This window comes from Meleagris gallopavo, chromosome 3 (assembly GCF_905368555.1).
Source record: "Meleagris gallopavo chromosome 3, MGAL_WU_HG_1.1, whole genome shotgun sequence".
Taxonomy (NCBI): Eukaryota; Metazoa; Chordata; class Aves; order Galliformes; family Phasianidae; genus Meleagris; species Meleagris gallopavo.
This window is the reverse complement of record NC_139406.1, coordinates 14,740,467-14,753,446: the sequence shown is the minus strand read 5'-3', so window position 1 is coordinate 14,753,446 and position 12,980 is coordinate 14,740,467. Positions and strand designations below refer to the sequence as shown.

At 38.5% G+C, this 12,980-nt stretch overlaps 1 protein-coding gene across 1 annotated transcript in view; it reads left to right on the top strand.

The window, feature by feature from the left end:
• The window catches only part of PHLPP1 (PH domain and leucine rich repeat protein phosphatase 1), a 133,776-nt gene that overhangs the window by 100,381 nt on the left and 20,415 nt on the right, over window positions 1-12,980 (top strand). Inside the window, exons 6-10 of the mRNA XM_085220322.1 lie at window positions 471-701; window positions 2,593-2,795; window positions 4,376-4,436; window positions 5,370-5,465; window positions 9,234-9,389. Of these exons, the coding sequence (XP_085076448.1) occupies window positions 471-701; window positions 2,593-2,795; window positions 4,376-4,436; window positions 5,370-5,465; window positions 9,234-9,389 (747 nt within the window). The remainder of the gene's footprint in view (window positions 1-470; window positions 702-2,592; window positions 2,796-4,375; window positions 4,437-5,369; window positions 5,466-9,233; window positions 9,390-12,980) is intronic.

Below are 12,980 nucleotides of genomic sequence, written 5' to 3'. Positions count from 1 at the left end.
ACATAACTCTGCACATAATCTTGCTATGAAAAGCAATATAAATTTAACTGGGTTGTGTCAGAGCAAACTGTCTTGAAGATCTATATTGAAGCAGTTCTGTGCCACAAGTAGAGTAAGCTCTCTTTGTATCTGAAACTCTACCAATTCCCAGTATTTAACACGAGGGTCACCTTCATGGTGAACAGAATCTTTAGGCCTTGCTTACGTGCTTCAGTCATCACATATGCGGAGGTGTTTGAAGATGTAACATGTCTACTAGCATGGCCTAAATTTCATAGTTACCAAGGTTTTTAATTGTTCGGTATCTTCTGTAGCAGATGTTAAACTATTGTTCCTTTGTTTTTCTTCTGCCCTTTGTATATTTTATTTCACTGTAACCACAGCAGACTTGTATGTTTATAGCAAGGATATGTGATTTAACAGGTCGCTCACATTCTTCACTCTCCCTTCCCCTCCCCCATCTGTAATAGCTTGCAGACATTTTTGCTGGATGGTAACTTTCTCCAGTCCCTTCCTGATGAATTGGAGCATATGCATCAGCTCAGCTATGTGAGTCTGTCCTTCAATGAATTCACTGACATTCCAGGAGTATTAGAGAAGCTGACTGCAATGGACAAACTCTGTATGTCAGGAAACTGTATGGATACACTCAACTTGCAAGTGTTAAAAAGGATGCCTCATATTAAACATGTGGACCTAAGGTAGGTTTTTGAAAAAGGAGGAAAAAAAATCTAAGTTGAATCTAAATTAGTGGTATTGAAACAATTTATTTAGTTGTCATAATAACCTCTGGGCATGAATCTGTTGTATTAGTTCATGTTTCTGACTGTTGCATAACTCACAGCACTTGCAGGGACTTGGTGCTTTTTCTTTGAGGAAGAGGTTGCACCGAGGACCAATAGTCAGGATAGTTTTGAAGGACGTGAATATTTACACCAAAAGATGAAATGAAGTGGTGCATGGGCTGCTGGTGACTCCTGCAGTTCTAGTTGGTGCAGTATTAGTATAATATAAATTGTAGTCTTTTATCCGAAAAAAGCTTCTATCTGAAACATTACAGATACGTAAGATGATGAAGAGGGAAGTCAAAATGAATGGATGAAAACAGATGCTTTCATGTTTCTTGGTCTGTAACAAAACCTAGTCCACAACAAGTAGTAGTATTTTATTGATGCCTCCTTAAAAAGATCCTTATTACAAATGGCTTTTGTGTGCTGGTCATTCTTATTGTCTTGGGAGAACCCAGATTTTGCAAGCAGCTGAGCAAGGGTCAATGCATAACCTTTACTATGATATCCAAGTAGGGATGGATTTTGGAACTGCTTAGTTAAATTTAATTGTTCAAGCTAAAACTTTCTGTTGTACTGTTCTGAAGTTGGCAGCTTTTGAAATCAAGAAAAGGCCAGCTTGTCAAGAAAATAGATAACATGATAAAAAGTCACCTTTCTATCACACAGCTTTAACTTTTTGTTAATTCACTTTCTCCTATCCTTTGTTAAAGTCTATTAGTTAATAATCAGTGCAGTTCACTTCAGTGTAGTTGAAGGCTGTATCTTGTGAAAGTATTAAAGGGATTGAGGTAGGTGGCATAACTTCTCAAAGGTCTTTGTAAAACTGTCCTGGCTATTTTGTGTCTATTATGTTTGTGAACTGTCTTGTAAATTGGAAGCAGAAAAGAGTAGCCTGTGATGGTGGAAGGAGGCTTATTCCATAATTTTATTTAGTGGAAAAGTGTTGTTACTTTGAAAACATACAGCTGTTGTACAGAGCTGAAACAAAGAGCAACAGCAAAACTATAGGTAGGTACCTTCATGCTCAGTAGGGAGGAATAATGAGCCAACACAAATTGATGGAGTGATTTTAGTGTACTGTTCAGATCTGAGAATTTGAACTCTTTGAAGTGCTTTGCCATCTCAAAGATAGCTGTTACAAGATAATATTGTTTCAATTTCAACTTCTCCAGAAGATGCTGAATGCTGGCAGCAGCTGCACTGCGGTGAAGGTGTGATAAACAGCTGTTTTCTTTATCTGATAGACCCACTTGTCTTGGGTTTTTGCTTTTCTTTCTTCCGACACCCTTCTCAGGCCTCTGAATTTGCCCAGTGTGGAACATGATGAAGTGGCAAGCGAGTCTGGAAATTCATGAATCTCAATTTGGCCTTTCAATAAAGTAGGGAATGTGAACAGACTTCTTGTCTGCTAGGATCTCATCTTTCCAGGAGATGCCTGTGATGCACCTGTTTTTTATCTTTTCTGTACTATCAGGCACAGATAATCGTTTATTTTTACGATTACACTTAACAATACAACACGATAACAATAGCACGTAGATTTTCGTTGAGCTTTTTTTCAGTGGTTTTCAGAAAGGAGCCTGATATCATCATTCCTTTGTCATGATGGGTAAAACAACAGAGCTGATGCATCCTATTTTTGAAATCCCCCAAGGGTAGGGCAACTTACTTAAAAATCAGAATTCATTAGAACCTTGAGGTATGTTAATTTAATCCTGAGTAACTGATGGTGGAGTGAGCATTGGTTTGTCAGCAGGACCCTCTCGTGTAACTACATTTAATCTCATTTTTTGTCTGCAAGATTGAATTCAATTAGGAGATTGGAGGCTGATGAAATAGACTTTCTCCACCACGTGACCCAGTTGGACCTCAGAGACAACAAACTTGGAGAGCTGGATGCAACAGTATTTAACAATGTTGAAGTGTTACACTGTGAAAGAAATCAACTGGTAACTCTGAAAACTAGTGGGTATTTTCTCAAAGCCCTGTATGCTTCCTCGAATGGTAAGTGTGTTTCCAGGGCAGCTGCGTTGTCCTCTGCTTTCTGGTTTTTGTGCTTGGCTCAATATATACTCTATGAGCTGGGATGCTTATAGAGATTATAATATATATAATCGAGAGGAGTCAGGAGTCTCTTGCAATGGCCTTGGGATAAAAGATTTTCACATATGCTATGTCATGTTACTGACAACTCTGAGCTTCAGAAATGGCTTCCAGAGAGCACTATAATATTGATTTGGAGTTCTCAAAACCATGAAAATCTTAGAAATTGGGCCAAAATTCTCTATGTCAGCTGGGAGGGGTGTTGAAGCTGTCATTTATGTACTTTATGAAGTAAATAAGGAATTTATTGCTTCTCCCTGGACTTCGAGTTTTGATGAGTGTCTGTGAGACAAACTAAACGTATTTTTGCTACTCCTTCTAGCTACTTATTCTTGCTGGAAAGCTATAAAACCTAGAATGAGTAATTTTGTTTGCTTTCTATAATACAAATGTCATAGCCTTTTCCAGTTGAATATTTCCGGTGTTCCATTAATAAGATTTGTTTAATGTCTCTGTAGAAGCTGCTGTGTTACTTAAATACTCAATTTTCACTACCATTTTTATTGTTTGGAGTAGTCAGTGTGGAATAAACAAAACACCAGCTCAGTCAACTGTGAATTTTCTAAACAGTCTGCAATGCTTGGTTGTCATCTTAACGATATCCAGAACTGTGCTGTCATTAAATATTCATGTAAGGATATTTGTAACTATGGAAGGTTAATATAATCTGAGCATGTGCAATGTGAGCTGAGAACCCAAGTTAGCCTGGAGCTTGCTATCAACTGTTTGTTTGGTCACATTGCCAGTAGGAAGAGCATGATGCTGTCCTCTCTATGCACCCACAGCTACCTTGTTCTAAGTCTGTCTCCAAATGAACAGTGATGTTTGTTATATCCATGTTAGTGGATTTTTTATAAGCTTAAGCACCTGCTGGTTTTATTTCAACATCAGTGTTAAGCATCAGCTACCTAAAAGTTTAGGATATGAAACATAGAGTCAATCAAAATGTGCTGCTGGCTGTAGTTGAGGAGCTGTGAAAAGTTTATAAGACTACTTGTAACCAGAAACTCTTGGGTAAAGGATAGAAAAATGCTGTCTTGCCATAACCTAGAGGACTCCAGAAGTATTCCTTAGCTTACTGTTTCAGAGCAAAGAATCCATGGTTGTACTGTTAGTGGAGGGGAAAAAGAAGAAAAAAAAAAAAAAAAAAAAAAAAAAGTAGAGTACAGACTGTTTGGCTAGAGCAGACAAACTTGGGTGGCAGAAGTGAAGCTACAAATCTGGGCCAATAGTGGATTTTGTTGTGAAATTTTTAACTCCCTATTTTCTCTTCTCTGATGAATTTTGTAGCATCTGTCATATCAAATACAGCCTCATGTAACAAGCATACTAAGACATAATAGAGGAGAAAAAAACCAAGCAGATCCCTAGCAGCTTTTTTAGTTTACTGACTTATCTGAAATCTGATTGTTAGCTTCTTAAAGTACCTTTTACAGAGCAGCAAATTGCAAAGCTGTATCGTGTTTATTTTACCCTCCTAGAACTTGTTCATCTTGATGTGCATCCAGTTCCTAATTACCTGACTTACATGGATATTTCTAGGTAAGAGTATTTTTTTTTCTTGGGTTTGTGAAATACATATTAATTGAGTTTATGGAGAAGGAACACTGAGTGTTTTACAGAGTTGAAGTGGAAGTAGGAATTGAACCTTGAGATACAACAGTGCTGATTCTCAAAGTCAGTTGTTGTCCAGTAGAAAAAAAAAAAAAGCAACAACTGTTCCCTGCTTCCTCTTAACTTTATTTTTAATTTTAGCCTGCTTTAAAGCTCTTTTAAACTGTTGAGGATGATGTAATGTGTGTTTAGGGTCCTATTTGTGAATTTAAAATCTGCAAGAGCTTGAATACAGTTTGCCTGCTTTTGCATCTGTGTATGCTAACTGAAGCAGTGGATATGTGAATGCATGTGCAATCAATCTTGTACACTTATTTTACACTACTGGCTTTTGTCTTTAAGGCAGGATACTTTGAGTGCCCCACTGTGCTTTGCTGAATTTTTGCGTGCAGCTATTTGGAAAAACTTAACTTTTAGAGTGGCTAGCTTCAGTGAAGAAAAATGCAAGAAAAACAAAACCCTCAGCTTTTAAGATGCACAGAATGCTTTACACTCTTTGGTGAAGAGTAGCAGAGCAGGTTTCAGAATTGAATTTATAGGGCATCAAAGAGATGTTTCCAGTTGAGACCATGAATATTTTTTAAAGGGTGTCTCACAAATGTGCACTAAAACAATTTCCTTTCCTCTGGAAAGACAGCTTCCTGATACTCCTAATACTTCTTCCCTGATACTTGGAAAGCAGCTTTTTTTCCTTTCTTGGTTAGAGGCCACATATTTTGGGAAGTTATAATGTGTCAGCTTTATGCTATTGCTATAAGTCTTACTGCGGTGTCCTTAGAGGATATGATCTCAGGAAGTGTACATGTAGGAGAATCATTTGGATAATGATCTGGTATGCCTCATTGTGTTATTTGTTCACAGAAATCATCTGGAAAACCTGCCTGAGTGGGTATGTGACAGCAGAAAACTGGAAGTGTTGGATGTTGGCCACAATCGGATAAGTGAGCTGCCTGCCCGGTGAGTCTTGCAGACCAGCTGCAAAGCACAGTACAAGATAAGCAGTTCAGAAATAATTGCTGATTCAGTGTTTAGTCTGTTGTGATTGTCAGGCAAATTTTATCTTCTGTTTGATTTTATTTTTATCTTGTGGAGTGTCATCATGCCACAAGGTTCCACTGAGCCTTTCTTCTTTTACTTTCATGCAGAGAAAGCAGTGCCTTTGAACTTCAGATGGAAGTTTTGAGTCTGTTCAGGGAGGAAAGCCCTTCATTTTTAATACTGAATATTAAATATTTACAGCCATAACTTTACATGACAATTTAGACATTCAGGACGTGTAACTTATTTCTGTTTTAGTGGCATCTAGAGACTCTGTTTTAGAGCCCAGTTTGAGTTTCAGATAAGAAAAAGGATTGAGAGGAGAGAGTAAAGCTGTGTAAAGCAAGTAAGCTTTTGCATGCATAGCAACTGCATTCGATATAAGGATGATCTCCATTCCAGGTCTCTAAACTTTAAGTTGATAAAGTGGTAGGAAAGGAAGTGAACAAGAAAGAAAATCGGTTACATAATGAATGGCTGTTTGTAACTTTTTTCTAGATAGACCCAGTCCAAATATCGGCTAGGTTCCAGTATTGAGCATTTTTAAGTGCCTGACTTCACTGGAAAAGAACTGTCCTTTCTGGCTGCTCTGTACACTTCGAAAGAGATGTTGTGAAAGAGGGAGAGCATGCTGGGCACAAGTGGTGAAAATGCGTGGGGATGTACAGAGCCACTGAACATTGTGGACAGCTAGTGATGAAGAGCTGTTTTCCTTACGAAGCTGTGTAGCACTAAAGAGCATCAGGAACAAAAAAGTTGGTGTTGTCGGGGGATTTAGTGTTGGAGATGAGAAGAGAATAGGTTTCAGGAATCTGGTCTGAAAAGGATGTGAGGAGATTTACTGAGCAAACTAATGGCATAACATACAGACCGTTCATCGCTCTGTTTTTTCTACACAAAGTGAAACTTGCACTCACTCAGAAGGTTGGGGGAGCCAAAGTTCATTTGCCTTTCATTTGCACTTCATAACAGCAAGGAATATCAAGGCATACCGGATATCTTTGGGAGATTAATGATTAGCTGAGAACTACGTACAGTCAACATCCCACTTGTCTCTCCTGGCATCTTATCATTAACCCCAGGAAACAGCTTATCTCTTGAAAGCTCTTCTTTGTAGTATGTGTCTAGATAGCTTAGTTCCTAATAAGTCAGCTCATTTTTAAGGCTCAGTTCAAAACGTGGCCTTAAACATCAATTAATGTTTAGGGAAACTTGGGTCTGAATTCAAATGCAAACAGCTCAGGCATATATACTTCGTGTAAGTATCAGGAAAAATGTTAGTGCTCAGTAAGAGTTCATGTGCTCTACTGCTTGCTTTTTTTGCTTTTTTCTTCTGTATAGAATAGCACTCTGAAAACACACCAAGTAAACAAACAGCGCTCCCCTTGGAGGATGCTTACAAACTTAGCCACAAATGTTCAAGCCTTGACTGCCCAGCGATTTCCTGGAAGGCTGAAGGTTGCACCTAATCTAAACAAATTATGGTTGAGGCTTTCTACTTGCCCCCTTGAAATAGAAGAGCAGCCTTGAAACTAAAAATTTGGAGAGAGGACTATGTACTGATGTTTTTCTCAAAGGAAACAGGAACAATGTATGCTGCTGGGCTGTAGTAGAGCCCATATCTGCTTTAAAAGTACTGAAAAATAACTAGGAGGGTACTTAAGAAGGCAGGACAAATTCATCATAGTAGAACTGATGTCAGAGAATTCCCCAGTGAAAATGGAAATGTTTCAATTAAGGATTGCCAAAATGACCTTGCTGCCACCAGTGAACAGATGCCTGTATGTATTTTTTGTTTGTTTCTTTTGGTCCATTTTTTAAAATATCTGCTTGTATTCAACACTGCGTTCTCTTGCATGCTGGCTTAGTAAAGGTTTAGTGAAAGTATTCATCCAATTCATCCAATGTTTTATACAGAGATGCTTGATGCTGAGCAGCATGCTTATGCTTACACTGTTAGATGCCATCGGAGCTTCAGTGGGAATCAGGCAAGTGGGAAGGCTGCTCTTAGGGAGAACAAATCCTAGTTCCTCACCAGGCCTGAGAGCTAGTTGTCCCAGGCTTGTCAGAGCTTGATCAGCTGAATGTTGGTGCTTCGGAGCGCAGTTTCTTTGGTGGTTGTGTAACTTTGAAAGCAAGAAAAAATCTCCCAAAGGCCTACTTAGTTCTTTTGAATTATTTATAAAATGCATTTCCATAAAGGAGTGGATTGTTAAGGTTTTCACTGTAATTTGTACTTTTCTGATTTAAAAATGGCACTGCCCCCACCTATCCAAAAAAACCCCAAGTGTGATTTGTTTTTTTTTTTCCTGGAGATGTTCTGCTGCAACTCTTGTTTTTTTTCCTGTAATGTTTAGTGTTGGTGATACTGGCCAGTCTTGATTATGAAAGAAAGTAGAACAGGAAGGCAAATCCTTTAAAATCTCATTCATGTAAAATTGTAATTGAGCAAAAAATATAAAGTATAAAAAACATAATAAATATGCATACCACTGTATGATAAATCTTTTTACTCTGCATTGAACCTCATGTAATGATGTGTCTGGCAGTTGACCTGTATCCATGGTCATAATTCAGATGATGCAGCCAACTGAGATAACTGTTAACACTGGCACGCGGATATGGAGTATGACCGTATCTGTCAAGGGGAAAATGCTCAGCATACTTCATTGATTATTTTGGCACAATAATCCAGTGACCTGATGGATTGTAGGAAAGAGGGAGAAGGAAGGCCCTTCATGGGTCTATGGATCATTGAAACCGAGGGAAGATTATTTGCTGTAATGCTGAGTAATTTGAGAATCTTTGAAATGGGTCAGCACGGCCCTCGGGCTTGCCAGATTGAAGAGTATGGTAGCAGGAATGTAAGATAGGTGGCAGACAGAATAATCTCTTTTTTCTTAATTTGTTGAAAGTGATTTCTGCTTAAAAGCAACACTTTTGCCTTTTTTGAGGTTATTTGGTGCAGATTTTAAACTCTTTAAGTTTTTTATATTGCAGATTTTAGCTTTACTGTTTGATTAAAATAAGCAGTCTTTCCTTTCCCCTCATATTGCTCTTTTTTCCCTATCCCTAGTATACCCTAACATCCCACAAAAGCAGAGTGGGGGGATGGGACTTGGGGTCATCTATCGGTTGTAAAAGCTCAAGAAAGTAAAGCCGATTAGATAAATTTCATTTGCTGTAGAACTGGAAAGGAGGCTTTATGTTTGTCTGGTATTAAGGGAAAAGGAAAACATGGGGTGGGGAACTGCGCTGGATTGAATCAGTACATGATGAATCAATTACTATGAAGTTTGTGGGGTTATTTCACCTGCACTTCTGAAGTTCCTTCACTAACTAGAGGGATCCCACAGCTTTCTGCAGCCCTTGTTAGCGATTACGGAGTTCACCGTCACGTTAAATGTCCATGTCTTTTATGCTGCAGTAACGTAACCCTTTCTTGCTACTTTCACTCCTTAATCATCCTTGCATCTCCTTCCCTGTCTCTGAACAACCTTTTTACCTTTTTAAGAAGTTGGTGGAGAGTGGGAAGATATTCTCAGATCTGTGTGTAACTATTGCAGTATCTACTAATCAGTTGGTTGAATCACTTTTTTGTAATGAACTGTGGCATCAAGCTGGAGATCACTAAGCAGATCTTCAGCTGAGATTTTACTTATTCGGGGTGTTTTTTCTTTCTTACAGGTTGTTTTACAACAGCAGCTTGCGTAAACTGCTGGCAGGACATAACTTGTTAGGAAGGCTACCAGATCGGCTTGAACGAACACAAGTGGAGGTCCTGGATGTGCAACACAACCAGCTCCTTGAACTGCCATCTAACCTACTTCTGAAAGCTGACAGGTAAATATAAAGGAATTCCAACCTGTCTGTGAGAAACCTTACTTTGTGTTTCATTTCATAGCTGAAAGGGTAATCTGAGAGTTCCTCTAATTTGAAAGTTGCCAAACTTTATGTGAGAAGAACAGATGTCTGCCCAGCTCACCAAAACACAAATTCTCTTTATTCTAGTTTTGTTGCCTTATATGGTAGCTTTTTTCCTCTACTGAGCTTCTGCTGGAACACCTACTTCTTGATATCTAACTGTAAAGTGAAGTGTGTGCTATTTTCTGCTACATACATTGAGATGAGTTAGTGGCAGTTTCTTTAAATATATATTTCTTAGTCTCGCTTGATGGAGTGTGAAAGCTTTACCCCCACTCCATCCCTTCAGTCACAGGCTAGAACTTATTTATACCCATCAAACAAAACAAGATCTGTGCATAAGGATGTCAGAATAACTCAGTTATTCCTGTGTCCTCGCTTTGTGAATTTTTTATGCCTTTCAAATGTTTGTTGCTAATCTAGCTGGTGTCACCACTTCATCTGATTTTTGGCTGGTTGTTTTTGTACTGCTGTTCCTGTAGCCTCAAAGTCTTCATAATCTTTCTTCCTTGATCTAAACATATCCTGTGAAGTGACTGTGATTAAAATACCAGGGATTCATAGCATAATTGGATGGTGGATGGTATTGCCCTGCTTGGTGTCAGTGTTCTTTGCACCTCTGCACTTTAACAAATAGTCTCGGTATTTCTGAATATTTTAACCTATACATAATTTAACAGTCAGAGTTGGTGCTGCAGGGTTTTATTTCTGGTCTGAACTGCGACAAAAGGAACATGTAGCTCCTGGGTTTTGAGGGAGGTAAAGAAGCAAGAGGAACAGTGATTTCTCTCTATCACAAATCATCGCCTAGTTAATAATATTACAACCCCCCATTTTTCTGCCATTCTGGTGGGAACCCCTGTTTAAACTTTTTGGGATTCACAGTATCAAGGTTGCAGAATTATGTTCCAAGGAGATTATCTCTCAAAGGAGAGATTTCTTTAGGACAAGGTTTTGTTTCTGGGAACCAGTATGACATTTCAGTCTTGATTTTTATACTTTCTCTTTTAGACTATTGCATACCTGTCCCCATTAAGCCCTAACTAGGGTACAACCTTAAGAACAAACTGATTATCAGCAAATTTTTTCTGATGTTAATTTACTGCTATAATTGAGACTTTACTTAGAAGTGCAGTCAAAACAATGAAACTCAGCAATGCTGCAATTGTAATAATTGCAATTACCTGTTATATTTCTGTTCAAAAATGGTGACGTTCAAAGTGTATTATGTGGCAGAGAAGTTTCATGTCAGCAGCTATAACGGTCTTGAGGGTGACTTCTGAAACTCTTGTTCAGTAGAGATTGTACGAACTTCAGAAATGAAACCTTGTGCAAGTTCTTTTATTGAAGTTTGCAGAGTTAGGTCAATTTAAAATACAGTAACACTATTTTCCTGTCTGCTAACTTGGAAAGAAACTTTGAATCAGATTCAGAAAGCTACTGGCATCTCAAAAAGCAAAGAGATTTACTTCTGTAAATTTCACGTATAGATTGTAGGTCTGGAATGTAGATTAGTGCAATTTTGGTAGTGAGAGAACCTGGATAATTTTCTTTTTGGTCACAACTCACCATTTTAAACAGGGCTACAGAACTATGAACAGTTTGGTCTGAGTTTTTTTTGGGATGCCAAAAGGAAGAAGCACAGACTAAAATTAAGACTGGGGCTAGACTTCCATACGTTGGCTAAACGTGTGCTGAAAAGAAATGTTAAAATTCTTTTGAAAAACATGCTCTTAAATGGCTAATTTAGACCTTAAGAATTTTTCCTATCTGCAGCCTTGATATTATGCAGCTTTCAGACAGCATCGGGCATGTGTTTTTAGGCACAGGAGTCAACAATGCTTATCTGTTGTGGCACTTCCTCAGCACTGCAGCCTCCTCATTTGTGGTATAGAAGCTGTCGTGAGGAGATTCTCATGTTGTCTACCCCATTACTGCTTTTGACTGCATTTAATGTTTTGTTCATATTGGCACTCCTCCTAAAGCTGCAGAAGTGATGCATGTGAAGGAAAATATCAGTGCAGATTAGTCCTCAGTGTAACAGTTCTAGGTTTGGAATTTCCTACAGTACTTTTTCTTTGCTTTGCTTTCAAATGTTTGCATCTGTCAGTAGCCATGAGTCTGGACTGGGGAAAGATATTTAGGGTTTTGTTTGCTTGTTTAAAAAAAAAAAGTGTATCTTCTCAAAGCATTCCCTGGGAAGCACAGTCTGTGCTGCCAGACACGTCAAGAGAATGGGGTTGCCTGAGCATTCTGCCATGATCTTTTCCCACTGTGTAATGTTGGGCAAATCATATTGCAGAACCCTTATCTCTCCATAAAATGACTTAGCTTTTGCAGCATGAAAAGATTAGTTTGTTTTTCAGAAAGATACTCAAGTCTATTGGTTGACAGATAATATCTTGTCTCAAAGTCTCATGCTGTGAATTATGAACACTTTCTCCTCCTTGATCCGATTTGACTAAGTGGCTCTGAATTGCCTTGGGCAAGTGCTGGTAGGCTTTGACATCTAGAAGACCTGAGGAAGGCAGGGAAGCCAGGGCTCTGGTTCACATACAGGCAATGTCGCTTTCATAAAAATCAAGCAAAATACTGAAAAATGTATTCTCTTCATAAAATCTACAGACATCAGTCTTCTCCCTTAATTCGTCAAAGCCAATTAAGAAGTTTGATTCTCTGATGAAGAGTATAATTTATTTTCTTGGTCTGTTTTTTTTTGTTTGTTTTTTTTTTTTTTAATTTTCTTCTATTTTAAACTGTTATTTGAGGAGAAATCAAGGCCTTTTCTGTGAGACATTGACTGAGACTGAAGTTGGTTCTGTTTATTACACTGGAAGTGTGCACATCTTGATCATGTTAGCACAGATTTCTCTTGCTGGGTGGGGATTTTCTTGGCAAGATCAGCACTGTGGAGACAGCCAGATAATCTGTTCATTTCTCATTACCAGATGCTGCAGAAATACAGAACTCATGCAAGAGCTATGGCTGTTGGGGGGGGAAACTTGCAAGCAGGATCCTTAACCTTTTTTTTTTTTGTACCTGTTACCTTGCACCTTTTCTTTAAACCCACTGCTTCGTGTGTTGTAATGGCAAGTTAGGTTTAAAAACGAAGGAATAGTGATGAAGGTCCAAGGTTTACCCATTGCATAAGCTTCCCTTTCCAGTTAGCATGAGTGCTGTAGCCATAGTAGACTCTCAAGAGCCATCAGATGGGTAATAGCAGTAGTTGTGTAGTGAAGGTGTGCAGCTGTACTCTGCCCATCTTGGGCTTTCTGTTGCTTTGTAGTGGCAACTGTAGAGCCTATTTGGAGCCTATCATCTAGTCTGTTTCATGATTCTTCTTTTCAACTTCATTCATCTGTTTTAAACTGTTTTGAATTTTTCTTGTAGTTTGAATCTATTTTTTGTTGGAGTTTTCTGTGTTGTTTTTTTTTTTTTTTTTTTCTGGAATTCTAGAAGATGACCCACTTACACTTAATACTTGCCATTTCTACCCACAGCAATTGCTGC